At 31.8% G+C, this 25,413-nt stretch overlaps 3 protein-coding genes across 3 annotated transcripts; 1 reads left to right on the top strand and 2 right to left on the bottom strand.

Moving 5' to 3' along the window:
- Positions 1-634: 634 nt before the first annotated feature.
- Positions 635-10,881, bottom strand: LOC124938983 (mitochondrial Rho GTPase 2-like). The gene is made up of 14 exons (XM_047479503.1): positions 10,593-10,881; positions 10,360-10,492; positions 10,124-10,273; positions 9,362-9,538; positions 8,789-9,040; positions 6,618-6,686; positions 4,072-4,127; positions 2,964-3,045; positions 2,417-2,628; positions 2,240-2,309; positions 1,998-2,110; positions 1,347-1,497; positions 1,017-1,203; positions 635-947 (listed from the first exon to the last, which is right to left on the bottom strand). The coding sequence occupies exons 1-14, from the start codon at positions 10,781-10,783 to the stop codon at positions 874-876; spliced, it is 1,917 nt and encodes a 638-aa protein (XP_047335459.1). The 5' UTR covers positions 10,784-10,881; the 3' UTR covers positions 635-873.
- A 6,913-nt stretch (positions 10,882-17,794) lies between these two features.
- Positions 17,795-19,814, top strand: LOC124938468 (pentatricopeptide repeat-containing protein At4g02820, mitochondrial). Its single transcript, XM_047478911.1, has 2 exons — positions 17,795-18,135; positions 18,283-19,814. The coding sequence occupies exons 1-2, from the start codon at positions 17,851-17,853 to the stop codon at positions 19,537-19,539; spliced, it is 1,542 nt and encodes a 513-aa protein (XP_047334867.1). The 5' UTR covers positions 17,795-17,850; the 3' UTR covers positions 19,540-19,814.
- A 2,193-nt stretch (positions 19,815-22,007) lies between these two features.
- On the bottom strand, positions 22,008-23,677 carry LOC124940252 (protein trichome birefringence-like 11). The gene is made up of 3 exons (XM_047480749.1): positions 23,227-23,677; positions 22,935-23,156; positions 22,008-22,736 (listed from the first exon to the last, which is right to left on the bottom strand). Exons 1-3 carry the CDS (start codon positions 23,628-23,630, stop codon positions 22,046-22,048), a joined length of 1,317 nt encoding a protein of 438 aa, XP_047336705.1. The 5' UTR covers positions 23,631-23,677; the 3' UTR covers positions 22,008-22,045.
- Positions 23,678-25,413: the final 1,736 nt, after the last annotated feature.

Raw genomic sequence — 25,413 nt, 5'->3', positions numbered from 1 at the left:
AAAATACTTTTTATTTTATTTTTTAATTAAATATTAATAAGAAAATCAAAATGACTCAGTTTTTCATATCAGATAACAAATAAGAATTAAATCCAAACAAAACTCATTATAAAAAAACTTTGAAAAGATATAAACTAAAGATAGAAAACATGAATTTGATGTAATGAATTGTGTCGAAAATTATGTGGGACGCGTGATTAGACTTGAAAAATTGAATTTATCTTCTATTAGATTTAAGTCAAATCAAGTGTTGGACACATCATTCCCAACACCATTCATAATACAAAATTTTCGCTCTCTATCGTTACTCTAAACTAAAATACTCACTATTTCATTTATAATAAATAAATATAAACTGCACTTTAAATAATTCAACTTTTCATAACCCATATCATACCAATTATTTAAACCACCCAAATTTGAAAAAGGCCTATTTTATGATTATTCAAATAACTCATTCAAAATAATAAATTTGGCCTACACAAAAGTTTCAAAATGCAATGATTGTGATACAATTTGGGCATGGGCGTGTTGAATATGTTGCCAATAGATTGTTAGGGCATATCTGAGGTGAAGCTGAGAATCTATCACTTTGTTTCTTTCCCAACAAAGGAATATCTATCGACTATCTATATGAGAGCAGCAGTAGCCCACTTGAGCCTACTTTTATTGTTAAAAATATATGATAGAAACACAATTTATTTAACAATCAAAATGAGAAAATTATTGAGTTTCATCTAAGTCTGAGTCCTAAGATTTGTCGTCAAACAATTCAAATGAATAATAAATAGATAGTGTATGTAAAGTGGGAAAAGAGGTTTAAGTTAACCCGAGATAATGAAACAAATATAGTATATTTACCCGACATTCTTCTTAAGATGAGGTGTTTTTCCTTGCAGCATATGTGCGATAAGCTGCCAACCCAACCATAACGACTGCAGCCCCAACTGCAAAGTTTAGCACATTAAAGATTAATTTTCTAGTAGCCGTGGATAAACTGAACATATTTTACGTACCAGAAACTAGCATTATTGAGCGATTAACAAACTGATGGAAGTGTTTCTGCTTCCTTCCCATTTCAGTTTCTGGGATGTTTAAATTAGGACGATCAGCTGCATTCACGATTCTGCAGAATACATTGTTCAGATCTCCTTCCTTCACGCTTATATGAATAGGCGCATCAATTCCCATATCCTGGCATATCTGGAGGAATGCATGTAAACAAAATTTATGAAACTTTAGGGTGTGATTGGTTAGCGATGAATTGGCATTAAATTGGAATTGACTCGGGTTTGTTTGTTTAAGGACTTAATTAATAAACTGCTGTTAGAAAGTTTTTAGATTACCTCAGCAGATTCTTTTATTGCCAATGGATATGAATCTATATCATCCTTAGTTGCAATCAAAAGTGAAGGTACCAAAAACCCAGTTTCTTCTCCTTTTTTTGTGACCTCCATTAGCAATTCCGAGGCTCGCTTCAATGAGTATTCATCAGAACTACGCATAAAATCCACCAATATTGAGTAAAGTTGAAAATGTAAATTTGAATCTAGATATCAATTGATTAAAGATACAACATGAGAGTAAAATGGGATGTTTTGTTACCTAACTTCTTTTCATATTAAATCTACATTTGTTATGTTTGTACAAAAAGTAATATGAGAAAAAAGAACCCCATACCAAATGAAACAAAAAATTACACTATAATTTGAATAATGATCAAGAAAATAATTTGTATACCAAATGAACCAACAAATATTACACTATAATTTGAATCATGATGTAAAAAAATAATCTGATCAAGATAAAAAGAACAATAATCTTATACCAAACCAAAAGAAAAAGTAAATAATCACTTTCAACTGTAACTTTAACAATTTTCCAATAAGATCGTGCTAGTTTCCAAATACACTTTTGAGTCCTCCAAAGTTGAGTGCAAGGTATATGTAAAAAACTATTCCTGATTATTTCCACGTAACTAGAAAATGAACTCTTACCCGTCATAAACGAAAGCAGCCACATCACAAGCTGCCATAGCTTCCTTCTTTTCCAGCAGCATTTTGACACCATCTTCTGGAATCTCCCTCAGTACAAGTATCTTCTTTGTTCTCTGACCAATTCACATCAGCATGACTTATTTAAAATAAATATGCACGGCTTCTTTAAAAACAATAAAAACAGTGCCTTATTTTAGAGAACAGGTCTAGCAAATAAATATGGCTCACTGAATTGTACTCACTCCAGGCCTATCGACAATATTGGCAACATAACGCTCCTCAGCTTTTGAATAAGTAGTTTCCATAAATGGTCTGCAGATACACTAGTGAACATCAATTTTCATATTTAAAAGTAAAAATTGTTTCTAGAAATACTTATAACTCAATTTTAAATAATGATAAGAAAGATTTTGAAAAACCTTCCCAAAAATGATTTCAGCAAAGAAGATTTTCCAGAGCCTTTGGGTCCAAAAACAAAGCACTGGAATACATTTCTGTCAGTCTGTTGTTTCTTCCGATCAATTGATCTTCTTCTAGTAACACGAAGTGCTGATGCAGGGTGACTAGTGTATCCAATGTAAATTAGATTAGCCAAACCTTTTGTTGGATCCAGCAATGTCATAAGTGCCCACTGCATTCATGCAATACAAAAAAAAATCATATATAGCCCAATGAGGAGAAATTGTACCAACAATTATTATGTTAAATACAATTTCAATGTTCTATTCAAGCTTTTTTTCATACTTGAAATTGATTATTGAGGATCAAACTATATATATATATATATAGTTTAAGAGTATTTATGAACACTTGAGAATAGATTTAGGATTGTAAGAGTGTTTAGAACAATAACATTTTAATTGACTTCAATAGATAGAGTTCTACAGTTCCATACAATAAATAAATAAAAATTCAGGCATACAAGTGGCAGTGAGAAAAAATATTTAACATATTTTTATTCCATACCTCAGATAGAAACCCATTAAGAGAGATTCCGCCAAATGCACTTCTCTCTGCCGCATCTCTATAAGGAGATTCATCCCAAGGACTGAAAGTTAAAGCACAAACAGCAATGTGAGGCCAGACTTTCTCTGTTGAGAAAGAAACAAGTGCAGAATGCAGACAACTTAAAGTTGACTATTAGGAAATGCAATGCAAAGAGTTTTTTCATGTATCTTGAAAATATTTTGTGCCACTACAATGAAACCAAAGGCCAAGTCTCTCTCCTTTTTCCTCACTAGGTAATGAAGCCATAGTTATGTTTAGACAATCCAGAATCCCTACTTTTATAGGTGATTTAAGAGATTCGTTCAAAATATCCTGTCTTTTGGATTTATCTCTTATTTCTTGAGATTAACTAACACAACTTTGTGCATTGAATGGAGGAATTATGCATGTATCTGCATTTGTTTTTACTGGAAAATTGGAAATTGAAACACAAGTTCCTGAGGGTGAATAAAAGCTATGATGAATACACCCTATTTACAATGACAAGGAACCTATGGTATCAATAGTTTTTTCTTCTGAAAATATCCTCGGAAGTGACCTAATGAAATAATAAATTTGGGATATGGGTAGGAAAACTGGTGAAAAGTCCATCTTTTTTCTTTTGGCTAAGCCTGCAGGAATTATAAATTTACTTGTTTTATGTTGCGACTTAAAAAACAAGTGCAAACAGCTTTGTTGGCATCAACTCTTGTTGTCCAAATACCATAAATTGCATCAGTTCTGCTTTGCATCTATCCTCGTCGTCTGCTCTAATTTTTCTTTTTTTAATGTTTGGTCCTTTGTTTTCTCGACTCTTTACATTGCTTTCTGCTTTTTCCTTGTATTTTTCGTCATTTGCACAACGCATTTTTACCTATTTCATATTGTACTTTTTCTAATACATATCTCCACATCATTTTCCAGTTTCATTTTTGTTTTTGGTTCTACACAATTAGCATGTATCCTATTTTTTTAAGAAAATGTTCAAATTTATAACATAATAAATTAATAATAGACTAATAGTTATGAAAATTGCAGCAAATGAAACAAGATACAAACAACAAAATTTCTTACTTAAACATATCACCTTTCTGGAGCAGTTGAAAATAGATCTTCAAGTTCAGGAAGTCGCAGGGCTCCATCCTAATGATATCCAGTGTTCATATCAGATATGAAGAAATTCAATACAGATTATAATGGAAGAATAGTTAACTAAAGTCTTTTTAATTGAGAATCATCCACATCAGTCAATAAAAGTAGATTATTTTTCCAGTCATTTCAAAACTTTCATAATCCCTTCCCGAACCAAACATGTTCTTTTGATTCATTTGGCTCTGATGGCAACAATAGAAGAAAGAAAGGTGAGGCAATTGGTAAACCAGCAGAAGAGGGGTTCTAGAGGGATTGAAAGTTTATTCTACAATTTGAGTTGATAGTAATCCTCTTTTCTTGCACGAGTGCCCTATTAGTTTGCCCATACGAAAGGAAAAAAAGACATCTCTAATCCACCTATTATCTGTTCCAGTATGAATCTGGGCATCCATTGTAACTCCTCATGCTAGTAAGTTGCGGGTCGCTCTGACCAGTCATCGGTTCCATCATGCACATATCAAATTGCGTCTTGAGGTCTCAGGTAGAAAGCCTGGACCAGGTAGCGTGAGTATGTCGTTTGTCACTAGATCCATGTTCTTTTCCCCTAGTAGTGGAACCGCCTCCAGTCTGACTGGGCCAAAAGAGAAGAAAGTTCTAAAACCTAAGTTGCCCCTTACATGTAACTGATTGCTTGTTATTACATCAAAAAGGAAGGTAAGCCAACGAGAAGAAGGCCGGAACAGAACTTGGAACCGTAAAAAGGGACCGTGATCAATTACATGAGGTCTGATGCCCACTCCCTTGAAAAGATGGAGTCGGGCTACGTAGGCACCAGGCCGACCAGAATATTCAAAAAAAAGAAGAAAATGTTTGGAAGTAGATTCAGCTCGACCAAAAACCAAAAAGGTAAAAGAGATCAGAATTTCTTCAATAATAAAGCATATATTGTCCTCATGAATGGACTCTTTCTAATGCGTGAAGGAACAACAAAGATCCAATTTTCGGGAGTCCTGTCTTGGAGAAAGTTAAGGATCCTGTCTTGGAGAAAGTTAAGGATTGACCTGGGTTTAGACCGCTCTATTTAAGAACCCCTTTAGACAACTGCCCTGTGCTAGCCAGTATCTTTCATACCTTCAGCCATGACCAATTTCTCCTAAGGCCATGATCGAGTCGAGCTAGACTAGACAAATGATGCCCTTTCATGGACCAACAGAACTCTGACCTCCTTGAACAATCAATCCTTTATAAGCCATTAAAGCATCTTTGGACATTGACTAGAGCTCCACTATTGGTAGTAAGGGGGGGCTGAATGAAATGTGGCGGGCATACAAGAAATGGATTGTCAGGAATGGTAGATGAAGCAAGGATGCATAGCAAGCTTAAAAGACTACACAAGTAGGATGCATTCAGGCTTTCGCTTTCCTTGGATTCTGGTCAGCTCAATTATATCGACCCATACTTTTTCTTTCATATCCATTTGCAACCAACAATCTTCTCGCCAACAGGTGGTTTGACCAACTCACAAGTCTGATTCTTTTGAATAAAAAACTCCTCAATCATAGCAACAATCCACTGAGCATATTCACTACAAGTGACAGCCTCACGATAACTAGAAGGTTCAAAACCCTCTATGGCCTTTGTTATGCTGAGTGCATAAGCGACCAAATCCGCATATCCATCTTTTTAGCATAAAATACCTTTGTCAGCCGTGTGAGAAGACTATAATTCCTTCCTCCAGCAGAACTGACAAGTGACACCTCATCCTGAATAGGCTGAGTGTTTTATTGCACGTGAAAGCTCACATGAACCTTGGGCTCCACTTGCTCCATTTACGATAAGGCATCGTAGTCCTACCTGCAACTGACTCCTTATCCCGGGAAATTCGAAGTGGAACAAAGCATGAATGGCTCAACCAAAATGTAAGATCTCTACTGCACAGGAGTTTTGGTTCCTTTGGATCAGGAGACCACAACCTAAGTTTCTTGTCTGAGATGTTTAACATCATAAAGATAAAAAAAAAAATCTACAATTGGATAAATTCAAGTAGCTTATAGTATCAAAATTATATTTAAACTTTTTCTACCATGTAATATGGCCACAGAAAAAACTTGAATTCCCCAATAACAGTGCCATATTTAAGTGATGTCCGATAGGAGATATCTAGTTTTCATCTAAAAAGAAAAGAAACTGCTGCATTATAATATAAGGAGTCAAAGTCTCTAGTCTCCACAATATGCCAAGACTGTGATAGTTCTTGTTTCTTGATACAAGGAGTTCAAGTTCAAAAATAAACATTTTGTAGCATACCATGTAAAACTTGTTTCTTAATCAACCTACATTGTGCTTGACCTATTGAAGCAGAGATGTCTACATTTCTTAAGTTCCATTTCCAAGATCTTTCCTTCAAATATTTCTAAAGAAAAAAAATGTATAGCCAAATAAATCATGGGCTATCACTAAAACATCAGATGTGGAGTATTAGCCAAAAGATCATCTATATTGAGAAGAAAAAAAATGAAGAATGTGAGAAAGATTAAGTACCTTATCAGCATCAAACAAACTAAAGACTCCCTTCAGAAACTCCATAGCTTCACTAGTCAATTCCACAGTCTACAAAGAAAGGTACTTCAAACAAAATTTACTAAAGAGATGAGACAAATGCAGCAATGCCTCTACACAACAAAGAGATGGCAACTTCCACAAATGATCACCTTCATGGTTCTAGATACTAAATTACTTTAACAAAAAAGATTCAAAATACAGTGTTATTAAAGGAACCGCATATTTAAAAAATAACTCATAGAAATTGATTTGAACAGCTATATTTCTGCCCACACAGTGATACTATTGGGATTTAAATGAAAATTCAGTCTAAAAAGTAATTAAACAGCTAGTTTAATGCTATTTCACTAAGCATCTTAAAGAGTAGTGAAGTATGAGAGAGAGCAAATGATGGTAGTGAAATCACCTATACACTCAAAAAAAAATATCTTCAAAATCAGGAGCTCCGCATGGAGTCTTCACGATTTTTAAGATAAAATATGGCACGGTTCGAGGGAATTCCACTCATAATGAGGCCCAAATTCAAGAACATGACTCTCACTTCAAGATGTTTGGAAGCTAGTATTTCTGATATTTGGAACAAGAGATGGAACAAGGTTTTTAAAGAATCTATGGAGGGATGTGACATCCTTGCAAAAGTCAATGGTTTAGACTGGCCCACAGACGGTACATGCACGTGGGATTGGAAATCAACCACTCATGGTCATTTCTCAACTTAAAAAACTAGGGATTTGATCAAGAGTCATGGCGACGTGGTTCATTGGAGTAAGGTGGTCTCGTCCATAAAAGGGGTTCCAAGGCATCAATTCATCATTTGGTTGGCATTTATGGAAAACTTCCGACAAAGAACATACTACGAAGATTCATGGAAATGGACAATGTCCATTGCCTATTTTGTCGGGATGCGGAGGAGACATTGGAGCACCTGTTTTTTGATAGCCCATACACATGTGTTATCTGGAGGAAACTCAACAAGTGTATGGGCAACAAGATAGTTCCAAAAGATTGATTTGGCCTATAGGATTGAGCCATCAGGAAGACTAATCTGAGAGCCTCTACTCAAAGATCTACAGATGCGCTTTTGGGCAATGGACGACGAGATTTGGCCAATGAAATGCAAGACACTTCCCCAAAACAAGAAGGTGTGACGATGAAGTATGAAAATAAATCTACTCTAATGTGCTGATTTAGAGTAGATATTGGAAACAAATGTTGAACAACTTCACCAACTGGATGTTGTGCAAATATGGGGATTGGACTCAGAGTAGATGTTATCATGATGTATGCAATTAGTGTTGTAACTGATTAGGATGGATTGAAACCTTTTATACATACTAATGAAATTTTGTTGATGTATATTATTGCTTTTGAAAATGAGAATTGAGTCTGTTCAGCATCTCATTCTATTTCATAAATTCTTTTTATTTTTAATACAAGGTTTATCCTTTTCGTGCAAAAAGAAAGAAAAGAGGCAGTGATAGTTCTTTGGCTTCAAGAAATACCCTCTTGATAAAAAAGCGGAAATCCCAGTGGTGGTAAGCAATTCCAGTATCTTGGTTTCTAGTGTCCACGACCAACTAAGCTACCCCTTGATGTTGAAATGTTTTTTTTTTCTGGAAAGTTGCTGCAAGTAATAATAACTAAGTACATAATGAAAGGTTCTGCTACTTGGAATAAATTACAAAAGCTTCATAATTTTAGCATCAAATCCAGTACCGATAACTTTCCAGGTTTAAACAAACTCAGAATTAGGTTTGTATACCACAAGCTGCATTGTCTAGTCACAGAGGTATTGGACTGTTGGATCTAGCTTAAGCTTAAAAAAATAAGGCTGATCTTCCCTATCAAAAATTAAGCATGAGCGAGTAATCCATGAAACATTGTAATTTGTGTAATCTGCAAATGATGCCAGCTCCTTAAGTCATTAAGGTAAATACCAAATTAAAAAGCATAACACTAGTTAGGAGTTTGGCTGCATCAATTATCTGCATCTATGGACGATCACAAGATTTGGGGAAATATTATGGATAATGTATTTGATAGTTCAAATAGGATGGTTCCTCTAAGCAAAAATAAAAATAGGATGGTTCCATTGTGGAGGTTGTAGCCTCTCCTAATGAAAGTATGAAATATTTCAATTAGAAGAAAACCTGGTCAGGTGCTTTCGTGGATGGAACTGAAAGTTGATCCTCCCTCAGATTAAGAGTATCATCGTAGCCAAATTTCCTCAGGACAGTCCATGTTGTCTCAAGGCAACCCTTCTCTATAAAAAGAGCATGGAGGAACAAGAAACCTGTCAGGGTAAGTCCAAATTCATTAACACCTTCTGGTAGCTTTTCTTGTACAACTCTCTTAACACCAACCATCTCAGCTGGCTGCAACGGAGTGTTGAAACATTTAACCTGTACAAAAGGAATGTATGATCAATTCACAATAACAGAGTGTTGCAACATTTAACCTGTACATAAGGAATGTATGATCATTTCACAGTTAAAGACAATAGATATGGACAGCTCAGTGGTAAAGTGCAAAAACTCATGTCCTCAAGGGCATGGATTCGAGTAAATGAAATAACAGCAGCAAAGGAACATCCTATGATGAAGAAATCAACAGAACATAAGAACTTCAAACTTTTTCTGTAGTGTAACAACTTTGATTGTTAGAAATGAAAAGATAAGCATCCATGTCAAGAGGAATAAAGATGAAAAGAAGATAAGAGAAACCTGAAACTCATTTAGCTCGGTATCATTAAGAACACCATCCATGTCCTGATCGCAGAGAACAAATATCCGTTTCAATGCTCTCATACTTCGGGGCTTAAGTGCTTGAGTATCTTGATCAAATAATGGGCTTGTGGGATGAAGTACTGCTTTTTGGGCAAAATAAAAGACTTCAGGCACCTGAAAGAAACAACAATAAAATGCATTACTACTTCAGTACATTATTAGTTAGGAAAAATTAATACAAACCTGAAAACCAGAATATCCATGAATTGGGTGTGATGAAAAATATAACCTCGATACTTCAGAAAAAAAACATGACCGGAAAGACAAGTGGATTGTTGACAGACAACAGTTTTGTAATTCATATTCCTCCTAATTTGTGCACAAAACTAAGCTGATGTAAAAAGGAGTGAGCAAATAAAATAGTTTTTTTCTGGGAAAGCTTCAACCTATAAACATTTAACTGGTTGCTAAAGTCAGTTATTGAAAGTCATATTATCTGGTCCAAACATGAAGAATAGAAGCAACAATTGACATCTTTCTTTGCTACAGAACATTGCTAAAAATGACAGACCAAATTAACAGAATAAGAGAAGTTTGCATATAATCTTCTGAACAAAAATCATGTGCATAAAAATATTCATATTTATCCCCAAATTCTAGTAGTGTAAATCATATATAATATAACATATTGAAAGCCATAGATGAAATTGTTAGATTTTGCATAGCCTAATTAAGCAGAAACAGTAAATCATGACAAACCTGGACTAGGTTAGCTGCGGAACATTCTATACAAGTCTCAATCTCACGAAATTGTTGCATTACAGGAGCCATAATCTGATCTAAGCTCACAGGAAACCGTTCATCTCGCAAATCTAACTTACACCCAACTACAATAACTGGCACCTTCACCTGACCAATCAATAAAATTAGTATTACATGTCGAGTGTATACGTAATTTAAAAACGTGAGAGAGGAGGGAGGAGGGAGGGGGATACTTCTAATCGACGAAATTCGTGGAGCCAGAAATTGCCAAGGTGATCTAGCGATGCAGGCTGATCACAAGCGTAGGTAAGCAAAACAACATCGGCTCGCTTCAATTCTTCGGCGAGCTTGCCTTTGCTTTCCAAGCTATAGATTGGATCAATGAATTGACATGAACAGAAAGATTAAAAAAACTAATCAGAAGTAGGCAATCAACCGAGATGGATGAAAAAGTGAAGAGGAAAACCTGGAAGAAGTATCGATGATTGTAATGGGAACGCCGTCGGGAAAAGTATCGGGAGAGAGGCGAGTAGGAGGCAAGACGTGCGGTACTGTATCGGGAAAGGCCTCGGAAGCGACAGCTGAAATCAAGCTGGATTTGCCGGTGCCACGGTCGCCGACGACGACGACGCGGACGTTGGTGCGGCCGACTGCCATCGGAAATCTTTGGCTAGTCAATCGGAAAGATGCTGGTAAAGGTGGAAACAATGGAAAATGAATGACCGTTTCGGCGTGTATCCAGGCCCAAAACTCGACCCGCTTAACACGCGCGAAACTTAACATGGAAATTGAAAAAGACCCTTGTTCTTATTTTTAAAGTAATCTAATTTGAAAGTAACAATAAATCTAATTTTATAATATATTTTTAAATAACTATTTAGGTAAGAAAACTTTATTAAAATTAGCATATAGCACATATATTTGCACGAGAAATGACATAAAACCGAGAAAAAAAATTAAGTGATATTATTTTTAATTATTTTAAAAATTACGGTAATAATGTGATAATATTAGTAATATGTTATGTGTGATTGTTGTTTGATAATATTAGTACTATGTTATGTGTGATTATGATAAATTGATTGTAATTTTCTTTTTTATTTATATATATGCTATCAGATTTTAAATTTATAAGAGATTACAGATCTAAACGGTGAGAACTTAAGTAGGTTTATTTAAGTTTTAAAAAAAAAGTAATTGATATTAATAGTTATTTGGATTAGTGAGAAAGAATTGATTGTTGTGTTTATTTTTTTATATATAACAAATAATATTTTATAATAAAATGTATCCCTTAGTATAGAGAAAATGTAGTATTATTTATCCAGTGTTACAAATAGTTAAAGATTCATGTTTTTTGCAATACATAATAGGTTGTTGTCATTACATTGGTTACGTAGTGATATCAAAGTAGTATTTCTATGAAAATGACTTAAAGTCATAACATAAAAATGATGTGTAATCTTCTTTATAAAATGATCTTCGATATTTTAATATGAGTAATGATAGGGGGAGCGAAATATTTGTAGCGAAAGTGCAGCGAACTGATGTGGAAGGCTGACTAGGCATGATGACTCAACATTTCAAATTTTTTATTTATCTCTCCTCGTTCATTAATAATTTCTCTCTCTTCTCTTTATTAATTATTTATTTTTTATCTTTTCTCCAATTTTTATTAATAATTTATTTTATAGTTAATTTGTAAATATATATTTATAAATTTTATTATTTAACTTATTTATAAAATTTAAAATAATAATAGAGACAATAATAAATTAAATAAAAAAATAACAAAATATATATATTCAAATATATATTTAAGAGAATAAAAAATTAAATATAAAATTCTTAATTTTTTAATTAATTATTTATATATATATATATTAATAATTTATTTATTAATTTTTAAAATGAGTTATAATAAAAAATAAAAATTTGTCAAGATAAATTAACTCAAATCAAATCATATTAATATTCAAAATAAATATAACTCATGATATATTAATATTCAATCGTAAATAAAAATGTTTTTGATAAAAGTTAACCCGATATGATAATATAAGAAGAGAGAATATATAACATTTTGAGTTAATTAATTAAGTTTATAATACAATTCACAAGAAAATAAAATATAAAAAAAAATTAAAGAGAAAAAAAAAGAAAAACAACTACTAAAGAGTTTAAGTAAAAAAATATATATAATTTTAAAAATTATATATTTAATTTATTTATTTTCCCTATTATAACTCATTTTAAAATTAAATAAATATATAAATTATATACAGGGAGAGGAGAAATAATTAATTTAAAAAAATTAAGAATTTTTATATTTAATTTTTTATTATCTTAATTTATCAAATATAATATATATTTTTTATTAATAAATTATCAATATATAAATAATAAAATATATAAATATATATTTACAAATTAACTATAAAATAAATTATTAATAAAAATTGAAGAAAAGATAAAAAATAAATGATTAATAAAGAGAAGAGAGAGAAGTTATTAATGAACGGAGGAGAGATAAATAAAAAATTTGAAATGTTGAGTCATCATGCCTAGTCAGCCTTCCACATCAGTTCGCTGCACTTTCGCTACAAATATTTCGCTCCCCCTATCATTACTCTTTTAATATATCTCTCACTCTTATTTTGATATTTTAATTTCTCTCTCACTACTTATTATGTTCCCCTAGCCTTGTAACACACAATTAAGGCAACAATGAAGGTTATTTAACAGCAATGGAGTCGGATGTTGCTAGAACTAAAGCTAATGTAAAATAATAGGCCGTAAAACACAAAAGACTTGACAAAATTAAGAAAGACGCGGACAATTGAGGCTGCCCGAACAGCCCACAAACTCAGTAAAAAGGTATACCTTGTTAATTTACACTTTTTTGTTTTGTTTTGTTTAATTTTATTATAAGGTGGTGTTATTTTGAAATAAAAAAGTGGAAGAGGAAGAGAAGGTGTGCCAAGGCTAGAACCATAGGAGGAAGAGGAAGAGGAAGAGGAAGAGGAAGAGGAAGAGGAAGAGGAAGAGGAAGAGGAGAACCCGAAGCTGGAGTTCTCCGCCTAGGAGCCGGAGTATGTAGTAAGTAGCACGATAATTTATTAAGCACTCTCTCTCTCTCTCACTCTTTTTGTAAATAATAATGAAATTATTATCTCTTCTTCTTCCTTCTTCACTGTCTCCTTCTTCATCAACATTTTTTTCTTGCTTGATAATATTAGTAGTATGTTATGTGTGATTGTCGCTTGATAATATTAATAGTATGTTATTCGTGATTGTGATAAATTGATTGCAATTTTATTATATATATATATATATATGCTATCTGATTTATAATTTATAAGAGATTACAGATTTAAACGGTGAAAACTTAAGGAGGTTTATTTAAGTTAAAAAAAAGTAATTTCTGTTAATGGTTATTTGGATTAGTGAGAAAAAATTGATTGTTGTGTTTATTTTTTTATATATATCAAATAATATTTTATAATAAAATGCATTCCCTTAGTACAAAAAAAATTTAACATTATTTATTCGTATTGCAAATAGTTAAAGATTATTGTTTCTTGCAATACATAATAGGTTGTTGTCATTATATTGGTTACATAGTGATATTAGAAGAGTATTTTTATGAAAATGACTTAAAGTCATAACATAAAAATGGTGTGTGTAATTTTCTTTATAAAATAACCTACGATATTTTAATCTCTCTCTCACTCTTACTTTGATATTTTAATCTTTCTCTCACTACTTATTCTGCTCTAATGGCCTTAGCAACACACAATGAAGCCAACAATGTAAGTTTTGATAAAGAACACTCTAAAGAAATATTTAACAGCAGCAGAGAAGGCTACTGCTAAAATTAAAGCTAATGCAGAAGACATTGTTGTAAACAAAAAAGACTTAAAAAAATTAAGGAAGACGCTAACTATAAGACTGCCTGAACAACCCACAAACTCAGTAAAAAGGTATACCATGTTAATTTATAGTTTTTTTGTTTTGTTTAATTTTATTACAAGATGATGTTCTCTTGAAGGAAAAAAATAAGAAGAGGGAGAAGAAGAGGGAGAGGGAGAGGGAGAGGGAGAGGAGGTGTGCCGAAACTAGAGCCAGAGGAGAAGGAGGATGAGGACTTGAAGTCGGAGTCCTCCGCCTAGAAGCCGGAGTATGTAGTAAGTAGCACGATAATTTATTACATACTCTCTCTCTCTATCTTTTTGTAAATAATAATGAACCTACTGTCTCTTATTCTTCTTTACTATCTCATATTTCACCAACCTTTAAAGAAGACGCCGGGTTGTACTTGTTTTGTTAGGTTATAAATTCAAAATATACATATAAAATTTTTAATTTTATTTTTAACCGTTTTAAGTTTATGGGCGGGACAACCTACAATCCGACCCAAAAATCTATCTACTCTCACATATATATCCAAATTAACCACAACTCTTGACCTAGAAATCCAGATACTTTTAAAATTAAGCATCATTATATATATATATATATATATATATATATATATATATATATATATATATATATATATATATTAGTTAGTTAAAAAGTTAAACTTATATTGTTAAAATATCATTCTTTCATCAAATTTGGTGTTGAATTTAAAATATTAAGACTTATTAGCCTAATTGGTTAAAAAGTTGTATTTGTTTTTGTTAGATTACAAGTTTGAAATATACATATAACATTTTCAATTTTATTTTTAACCATTTAAGGTTTATGGGCAGGTTAAACCATAATCCGACTCAAGTATCCATTTACTCTCACACGCGCGCACACACACACACATATATATATATATATATATATATATATATAAATTAACCACAACTCTCGACTCGACAATCCGAACATTTTAAAAATTAAGCATCATTATATATATATATATATAGTTAAAAAGTTGAACTTATATATATTGTTAAAATATTCCGCGTTCATCAAATTTGGTGTTGAATTTAAAATATAAATTACTATTAGCCTAGTTGGTTAAAAAGTTGTGCTTGTTTTGTTAGGTCGCAAGTTTGAAACATACATATATCATTTTTTATTTTATTTTTAACCGTTTTAAGTTTATGGGTGGTCAACCCACAATCCGACCCAAGTATTTATTTACTCTCACACTTATTTCCAAATTAACCACAACTCTCGACACGCCAATTCGGACACTTTGAAAATTAAGCATCATTATATATATATATATATATTAGTTAGTTAAAAAGTTGAACTTATATTGTTAAAATGTCCCGCGTTCATCAAGTTTTGTGTTAAATATAAAGTCTTATAATTAGCTTACTAGTTTGCAAGTTTGAAAAATATATATAGCATTTTTAATTTTATTTTTAATCGTTTTAAGTTTGCTGACGTGTCAACCCACAATTCGACCCAAGTATTTATTTACTCTCACATATATATCCCAATTACTCACAGCTCTCGACCCGACAATCCATATATTTTGAAAATTAAGCATCATTATATATATATATATATATATATATATATATTAGTTAGTTAAAAAGATGAACTTATATTGTTAAAATATCTCGCGTTCATCAAATTTGGTGTTGATTTTAAAATATAAAGTCTTGTTAGCCTAGTTCGTTAAAGGGTTGTACTTGTGTTTGTTATGTTGTAAGTTCGAAACATACATACAACATTTTTAATTTTATTTTTAACCGTTTTAAGTTTATGGGCGAGTCAACCCACAATCCGACCTAAGTATCAATTTACTCTCACATATATATCTAAATTAATCACACATCTCGATCCGATAATTCGAACACTTTAAAAATTAAGCATCATTATATATATATAGATTAGTTAGTTAAAAAGTTGAACTTATATTTTTAAAATATTCCGCGTTCATCAAATTTGGTGTTTAATTTAAAATATAAAGTTTTATTAGATTTATTGGTTAAAGAGTTGTACTTCTTTGGTTAGGTTGCAAGTTCAAAATATACATATATAATTTTTAATTTTATTTTTAATCGTTTTAAATTTATAGGCGGGTCAACCCACAATTCGACCTAAGTATCAATTTACTCTCACATATATATATATATATCTGAATTAACCACAGCTCTCGACCCAACAATATGAACACTTTAAAAATTAAGCATCATTATATATATATATATAGAATTATAACCATTAAATTATTTTCATTTTCTAATATTTAAAAAATAAATTCTTATATAAGATAACCATTATCTAACTTATTAAATGTCATATTTATGAAAAATAAAAAAAATTTAAATTTCATAAGTTTATCTTAAAACCTATATATAAATTATATCGAACTCAGAGTCTCATAGAAGTCGTGGATATTCTACTTTTATTGTCGCTAGGTTATAAGAGAGCATAACACTAGGGATTACAATTGGACGGTTCGGGGAAAGAAATACATTTATCATACCGTCCCGTTTTTATTTTAAGGAATGCTCTTATTTTATATATTTAATTGTATTTATAGTGTTTGAGGCAGAATTAGAGTGAGATCAGGACGGGGGACACAAATATCATCCTGACCCATTTCTGTTCGATTTCAGTAAAAATCTGCCCAAACAAAGCAATTGAATTCGGTAACCGCGGAACAATTTCAAATTGTCATTCTTAAATAATATCTACGATGAAAAATGACATAAATAACAAAAAATTATTATATTCAAATATGATCACAATTAAATTAAAAATCAATAAAATTATAAAAAAAATTTATATTTATTTTGATATGTATGAAATATGGATAAGTTTATTTGGGTAGAATGAGTTTTGGGACATTTAAGTCTCCACCGTTGTTAAAAATTACGAAACGTGCCACGGGTAATAAGATTTAATAATTTTTAAAATTTAGAAAATTTGTTAAGAGTAAAATGATATTTTAAATAAAGGAATGAAGTGATTGAAAAAATAAAAAGGAAGAAAGAAAAAAAAACCAATTTAATCTAAAATAAACCAAATAGGACATGTCGGTGTCATTTTCTAAATTTATCCCTAATTTAAAAGTGTATTATTTTATTTATTATTAGTTCTATTATATTTATCCCAACTAATTAAAATCAATAAATTACTGTTCATACAGATAAAAAATAATAATGGTTTAAATTATACAATATTATATTTTTTTTATAATATAATTTTTAAATATTTAATTAATCTATTTAAATTTATAAAATTAATTTAAAATACAATATTTATAATATTTTATTTTTAAACTTTTTAATATATATATATATATATATTATTTTATAAAAATTTTAATATATATATATATATATATTATTTTATAAACTTTAAAATGTTTATAGGTTAAAAAATAATAATTATGTGTGTCACCTAGATTAGACGTGAACATTGCACAAAATTAACTATTTTTCTTTAACTAATTTTGAATAAATATAACATTAATTACAAGTTTATATATATATATATATAATAAACTTTTAAATTGTAAATAAATTTAAAAAATGATTAAAACTTTATAAATAAATATAATATTTTTTTAAAACAAAAAAAATTGTCACAAGATTTCTCTCTTTCAAATTTTGTTATTTTATCAAAATATAAAAAAAAATAAAAAAGAATAAAAAATCATCTCACTATATATACAAAGAATCGTCTTCTTGCTGCAGGCATCTACTAAAATTTTGACCTAGTTCCCCAGTGAAGTGAGACAGTGAATTATCGTTCAGTAACTGATGATGCGATCCCGCTTAACCAACGCGCCGGCGCGCCTCTTTTCTACGGCAGTCGTTTCGGCGCCGAAGCCAGCTGCTACCAGACCTTCCTCGGACAAAGGCGGCGGCGGCGGCAGCGGCAGAGATACGCTAGGTCGCCGTCTGCTTAGTCTGACTTATGCTAAACGCAGTGCTGTCATTACGATTAATAAATGGAAGGAAGAAGGTCACACCGTCCGAAAGTACGAGCTCAATCGCATCGTTAAAGAGCTAAGGAAGTTCAAACGCTATAAGCACGCTCTCGAGGTATTCATTTTTCAACATTTTTCTCTGTACATAGGGTTCTTGATCCTGTTTGATATTGATTTTAGCTGGTGGGTTTCAAATTTCTCAAACTTTTTTTGGGAAAAATCAAGTGTAAGTAGCGAGTTTGTGCTATGATTTTCTATGTAGATATGTGAGTGGATGAAGGTTCAAGAAGATATTGTGCTTCAACAAGGAGATTATGCAGTTCATCTTGACTTAATTTCAAAAGTGCGTGGTATGAGCAGTGCTGAAAAGTTCTTTGAAGATCTTCCTGATAAGAATAAAAACAGACATGCTTGCACCTCCCTTCTCCACACTTATGTCCAGAACAATGAATCTTCCAAAGCTGAAGCTCTTATGCAAAAGATGTCAGAATGTGGTTTCTTGATTAATACTCTTCCATACAACACCATGCTTTCCTTCTACATCTCAAATGGTCAACTAGACAAGGTTCCTCAATTGATCCAGGACTTAAAGATGAATACTTCACCAGATATATTCACTTACAATCTCATACTAACCGCATGTCTACCACAACGTGATGTCGAGACTGCAGAGAAGACCTTACTCGAGATTCAGAAAGCAGAAATCGAGCCAGATTGGGTAACCTACAGCACTTTAACAAGCTTGTATATTAAGAACTCGCTTCCTGAAAAGGCAGCAGCTACGGTGAAGGAAATGGAGAAGAGGATTGCTCGTAAAAATCGACCAGCTTACTCTTCTCTCATTGGTTTGCATGCCAAGCTTGGAAACTTGGATGAGATTTCTCGAATATGGGAAAAGATGAAGTCGAGCTTTGTGAAAATGAGCGACACTGAGTATGCTTGCATGATATCGTCGCTTCTGAAGCACGAGAAATCTGAAGAGGCAATGAATCTATATGAGGAATGGAAATCTGTTTCCACCTCTGGAAACCCTAGGATTCCAAATCTGTTCCTTGCAGATTATATAAAAAGGGATCAGATGGAAGAGGCAGAAAATTTCTACAATAAAATGGTTGAAAGTGATATTAAACCTTGCTATACTACATGGGAGATTCTTACATGGGGATACCTAAAGCAAAAGAAATCAGACAAAGTTCTAGAATGTTTTAAGAAAGCTCTAGGCAGTGTTAAAAAGTGGATACCTGAAGGAAGGATTACGAAAGAAGTATTCAGGAACCTCGAAGAGGAAGGGGATATTGAAGCAGCTGAACAATTGTTGGTTACTATTGGTAAAGCGGGTCACTTGAGTACTGAAATATATAACTCACTTTTGCGTACTTATGCCAGTGCCAATAAAATGCCACTAATTATCGCGGAGCGCATGGAAAAGGATAAAATTGAGATGAACGACGAAACCAAGAAACTTATTGAATTAACCAGTAAAATGTGCGTAAGCGAAGTTCCTACGTGTATTTCTTAAATCATCTATATGGCATATCGGGTTTCTGGAGGTGATTTGGCAGAATACTTTGACGATCCAATCTGTAAGTACAGTTTTGGTTCGTTTTGTTATTTATTTTGCGCATCCTCCATTCATTGAATGGATCCTCTTTAGTTTATTTTGGATTTAGCTTTGCATGTTATTGCTACTATAGATGTTTTTGGTGGCTGCTGCAATTTATGGATTTCCTAGTTCCTACATTCTAAGTTGTACTACTACTTGACAAGAGAATAGATAAAGGATTGCTTTTCATATTCAAGACTTCCAAACACTTAGCCTCCATGTTTTGATGATTGAAATAATTTGAAATGGAAATAGAATTTCAGTTCCAACTCTTTTATAGAATTGGGATTGATTTACAATCCAATTCTTATGGGTGGAGAAATATTTGAATGGTAAAATTTTAAGATATTTTTATTTCTTCCTCCTATTTTCTTAGGGCTTGTTCTTATTGGATTATGAAAAAGTGGATACATGCTGATAAAACAAACCAGTTTACATAGAACCAAATATTGCCTAAACTAAGATAACATTGTTTCCTTTCGAAATTTGTAGACTCAACGACATATTTGCCTCGATAATGGTTGATCTTTCACATCTTTCACTATAAAATTTTAAGCTATTTTTATTTCTTCCTCCTATTTTCACAGGCCTCTCTTATTTGGTTATGAAAAAGTGTGTACATCACAGGGTACCGAACAATGCCTAAACTAAGATAACATTTGTTTTCTCTTAAGATTTGTAGATTCCACCAACATTTCGACTCATATTGGTCAATCTTCACATCTTTCACTATAAAATTTTAAGAAAATTTTATTTTTCCTCCTATATTCTTATGCTTCTAGTTTACCTAGGGAACAAACATTGCCTAAAGCCCTAAACTAAGATAACACATCCAACATTTTGCCTCAATAACAATGGATCTACCCATCTTTCACTATAAAATTTTAAGAGATTTCCTCCTATTTTCTTAGGCATTCAGATTTTTTAGAGCACAAACATTGTCTAAACTAAGATAACACACATTCCTATTTAAATTTGAAGATTCCACTGACATTTTGTCTAGATAATGGTCGATCTTCACATCTTTCACTATAAAATTTTAAGAGATTTTTGTTTTTCCTCCTATTTCTTAGGCATAGTTCTTATTGGGTTATGGGGACATGCCAGTAAAATAAACCAGTTTCCATAGGAAACAAACATTGCATAAACTAAGATAACACATAGTTCCTCTTTAAATTTGTCGATTCTAACCACATTTTGCCTTGATAATGATAGATGTTCACATCTTCCACTATAAAATTTTAAGAGATTTTTATTTTCTCCTATTTTCTTAGGCCTCATTTTTATTGGGTTGTGAAAAGTGGGTACATGTCTTAAAACAAACCAGCATATAGGGAACCAAACATTGCATAAACTGCATTCATAATGGTTGATATTCACATCTTTCAATATAATACTTATTAATATAATACTTATTAATTGAATGTTTTGAATCTGAATTGCATTCAAATTACAATGAATTCATGATAACCTTTTAGTCAAAATATTATTTTGATAGTCTTTCTTTAAGAGACTCATCAAAAGTCAAAATTTATTTAGGCAAATTAAATGATGAGTGATAATTTTGAAGAGGTAATAATTATTTTTTTAGTAAAAAGATTTAAAGGTATTGATATAAATAAATAAAATAAAAAAATAATAATTTAAAATATAGGTTATTTTAGTATTTTGGTTAATAAAATGAGTGATGTGATCGGTGAAAAGTGATTGATTAAAAAATTAATTTTATAAAGATTAAAATAAAAACTTTTACCGAACAAAGCTTAAGATATGTTTAGTTTATTATGTCATCGAAATAAAATATTTTAATTTTAAAAAAGAGTAAAATAAAACATTGTCAATTCAATTTTTCTTCTTACTTATAGTCAATCGATGCACAACCTTAGTTTAATTTATTCTTCTCACTTATTTTTTTTTTGTTATCAGACTTTTAACATGATCTTCTATATTATAAAATGAGAAAGAGCGATAATTTGTAATTTTTGTAACACAAATTCTTCAATTTATAAAAAAATCAATTCTCACAAACAAATTTAAGATATATTAGGAAATAAAAATACACCTACATTAATTACTTTTAATTCCTCTTTTTAAATCTTTAAATTAGCAATAAAATTAAAATTAGTCTTAATTAATTCCAATTTAGCTTTACTCAAAGTTAGCCACAGTTAGTTTGTTTTCCCCAAAAAAAAAAAAAAAAGTTAGCCACAGTTTACATGTAAAGTTAATAATAAATAATTAGTCTTATTTAATTACAATTTAGCTATAATCAAAGTTAGCTTGTTTACCTATAAAGTTAGCTTATTTAATTACAATTACCGATTCTCAATTCAACTTACAGCGTGTTTTGAGTCTGAATAAAAAAAAATGATATTTGATCTCATATAAACATGATTCTTTACCTATAAAAACTTATTTGTTATCATGTGTACATATGCTTGTGTCTTGTTTGGTTCAACTCCCTCTTCAAGAAAAACGCATAAAAAAGCTCATTCCACGAATCTGGTACACCAGGGAGGCACCAGTGGCTACAATCCTGTCGATGAAGAGGGGCGACACCTTTCTTTGGTCCTAAGTAATAAACCGATAAATGTCCATCTTTTCTCCTCGAACTCATATTGGTCACATTCAACAAGTTATCCAATAGTTTTATTCGCGAGGATTGATTGAAAACATCTATAACAATCCTAAATTGATTGAACGTTTCTTGTGAAACCAACGAAGAACCTAAGTTTGGCATCGTCTCCATATAACAACTTCCCCTATTCCTCCAACCCCCACCGGTAAAATGGACGGGCGCATAACTTCGAAAGAAAACATTGGTCTTGCTAATATAATCAACTTCGGTTTCTATCCACTTAACGAGAGTCTCTATAGATTTCCTAAACGCTTCGTCTAAGCTCATATTGATCTTCACTTGGTCTCCTTCTTGAAAATAACAACCCCTCCTAATAGTCTTCTCGTAATTCCACCAATGCCCGGAGTTGAAGATGAGCACGTCCGCGTCTCTCCAATGACCAGAACTCCATTCCAACTTATCCAACTTGAGAACTACCTTAACTTGTTTAGGAGCTCCCTTTGGAGGGTGACCTTGAACCACCAAATAAGGAGACCTATAAATTAAAGGTAAACAAATTCTTAATTTCAATCTTTTTCATACTCAAATTAAATGTATTTAAACTAGTATTTGAATACATAAGTATAACTCTACAACCTCCTACATGATAACATATATTAATCCAATCAAAACTATAGAGAAAATTGTACCAAAACTACACAATTTTGATTTGGGTAAATCCGTAATCTAGTACCTGTAATATTCGACAGTGCAGTTGAAATCGCGAAACTTAAAGATGAAGTAGCCGTTGTGGTTTGAAATTGGGGTTCCGTTAATTTCATAGATTGAACTCTTATCATCTACGGCTGAGGATAGCAAACAGAGAAGTGATTCCCATTGATTTCTTCCTATAGAATCTCCGACAAATACTAGCCGTTTGTTCCTAAGTTTCTCCAACATCATCTTAGCATCAAACCTTTAGACAAAGACAATACTACAATCATTAAACATATGCAAATATGTTTTTTTTTTCAAAAATTAGTTACCTAGGCAAGTTACAGTATCTGGGTTGCCATCGCCACTTAGTATAGAAACTATCGGGTCTTCCATTTTCAGAACAACGAAAGCCTGCGTCTAAAAAGGTGCAATCTTGGGACATATATAAAGGATAAGTGTCGTCCCAAACCCAATTTCCATCGAAAACGTTGCAGTTTTTTCCGCCATTTTCAAGGAAACTTGGGAGTTGGTTAACAATGGAAGAATTCGAAATGGTCCATGATTGGATAGAATTAACGTTGTTGTTGTTGTTGGTTGCTCGTTGGTAGTCCAAATAAAAGAAACAGAAGATGATGAATAGAGAGAGAAAGAATAGACCACCAAGAATGCTCTGTAATGGGTCAAGAAGAGAAAGCCGCTTAATTTTCTTGAAATTTTCAATCTGGGTCATCATTTTCTGCACAATTAGAGAAGAAAACAAAAGCAAGTCTTGGTTTATTCTTCCTGTATTTGTTCAGTTTGGAAACAAATAAAGAAAGGGAGAAGAAGAGAGAGAAGATTCAATGGTTGAATGAAGTTGGAAAAGTTACTCGTGGGGATAGTGGAGAATCAAGAAAGACGACTATGCAATAATTACCGATAAAGCCCCTCACGAAATTGCCTTAACCAAACACGCCACCTGCTCTTTAGTACTTTTCTTTCTTATTGTAATTATTTCATTTCTATATTTTATTTTAGGTCAATTTTAATAAAATAGATTATTAAAATTTTAGTAGTGGTTCACAAATGAAAAAACAAAATTCATCTTATTTGATTTATCTAATTAATTTGTTACGTTTTTAAATAAAATGATATTTAAAAGCGTTTTGAAATATTCTTTTATAAATTGAGTATTGTTTTATAGATTTACACATTTTATTTTATCAAAATTGATTTAGTTGACTGAAATAATGTGTAATCTTAGCAAATATAAAATTTGAATGAAGATAGATTTTGTATTTATATAAAAAATTTATAACGACATAACTTTGTGTACATCCGTCAATTTGAATGTATAAAAATAGTAGAGCCTCCAAAATAAGTGTTAATTCACTTTCATAATATTCTTAAAAATCAATCTAGACTTGGGCTAATTAAATTTCGATTAATAATTTGCCTAATTTTGGTTTTAAGATAACTTTATGTGTGAATTATTTGTTCTTTTTTTTAAATTTAGTCTTTGTTTATTATTGTTTTCGTCTAATGCCAACCTTTAAATGTTAAATGGAATAATCTAAAATGTAAAGCGTAAGAATTTTTAAAAAAATGTCAAAATTAACTAGTAGAGACCTTAGGGGGCGTTGTGAGACATAGCGTCTAAAAAACCATTTCCCAAGCGTAACTAAACGCAGAACTCACATCTCTTAATTTTTTAATTTTTGAAATTAGGTGGCGAGTCTCTAGTCGTGAGGATTAATTAATATTGAAAAAAGTTAAAGTAGGCCTATGACATACTTTCCATTAAAAAAATCTCAATCTCTCTCAGATTCGACAGGAAGGTAAGATATGGAGTTGTCCACAAAACCTCATTTTTAAAACTTAAAATTTTCAAACATTAAAATTGATTCCCCTCACGTTTTCAAAATAATTTTTTTAAAGAGCGTCCCAAAACTTTCAAACTAGTCGATCAAAGTGTTTTTAAAAAATCGATCACAATTTTCTGACGACTCTGTTGGGGACATTCGACGTTTGACTCCAAAGTAATTTTGTCCAAGTATTTAAACTTTCTTACGCTTTAATTTATACTCCATGATCACATTATTTGACTATTTGCATAAGACTTAGAGCTCCAACGTGGATGTGTGTGTATACATCGTTGGATGAAGCTCACGCATCTATATTTTATGTGCTAAGGGTAGTCAATGTGGATGACACCCTCAAACCATGCCTTGAAGGCTTTTGTATGATTTGAGAGTTGAGAAAAACACTAGGAAAAAACCTGGATTAACCCTATCTTCTTTTCAAATATCCCCTACTATTGAAAATGAGGGTTTTGAAATAGAGGTGAGGGGGATATCCAATTGAGAGCTCCCCTTACATCGAGATATCCCTTTTGGGATAGTATCCCTGTCGGTGGAACAATCTCTCTTAAGCCATTTCCAACTTTAGAACAAAAATCCAAAAAGCCAATTCTGCCAAGTCGTTGCCTCGTCTTGTCCTGTCGAGCAACAAAGCCACGTCACGAAGCCTTTACTTGA

Source organism: Impatiens glandulifera, chromosome 5, assembly GCF_907164915.1.
Source record: "Impatiens glandulifera chromosome 5, dImpGla2.1, whole genome shotgun sequence".
Taxonomy (NCBI): domain Eukaryota; kingdom Viridiplantae; phylum Streptophyta; class Magnoliopsida; order Ericales; family Balsaminaceae; genus Impatiens; species Impatiens glandulifera.
Note: the sequence above shows the minus strand (reverse complement) of the source record. Positions and strands in the feature narration are given on the sequence as shown.

What these genes read in the sequence shown, in the direction of transcription:
- LOC124940252 (XM_047480749.1), bottom strand. Translation starts at nt 23,630, where the DNA reads ATGATGACCCAGATTGAAAATTTCAAGAAAATTAAGCGGCTTTCTCTT. An exon ending in AGATACTGTAACTTGCCTAG is followed by an intron (nt 23,157 to 23,226) that starts GTAACTAATTTT and finishes CTTTGTCTAAAG; the next exon opens with GTTTGATGCTAAGATGATGT. An exon ending in TGCACTGTCGAATATTACAG is followed by an intron (nt 22,737 to 22,934) that starts GTACTAGATTAC and finishes TTTAATTTATAG; the next exon opens with GTCTCCTTATTTGGTGGTTC.
- LOC124938468 (XM_047478911.1), top strand. Translation starts at nt 17,851, where the DNA reads ATGATGCGATCCCGCTTAACCAACGCGCCGGCGCGCCTCTTTTCTACG. An exon ending in GCTATAAGCACGCTCTCGAG is followed by an intron (nt 18,136 to 18,282) that starts GTATTCATTTTT and finishes TTTTCTATGTAG; the next exon opens with ATATGTGAGTGGATGAAGGT.
- LOC124938983 (XM_047479503.1), bottom strand. Translation starts at nt 10,783, where the DNA reads ATGGCAGTCGGCCGCACCAACGTCCGCGTCGTCGTCGTCGGCGACCGT. An exon ending in CCACGAAAGCACCTGACCAG is followed by an intron (nt 6,687 to 8,788) that starts GTTTTCTTCTAA and finishes CTTTCTTTGTAG; the next exon opens with ACTGTGGAATTGACTAGTGA. An exon ending in CTCAATAATGCTAGTTTCTG is followed by an intron (nt 948 to 1,016) that starts GTACGTAAAATA and finishes TAAACTTTGCAG; the next exon opens with TTGGGGCTGCAGTCGTTATG.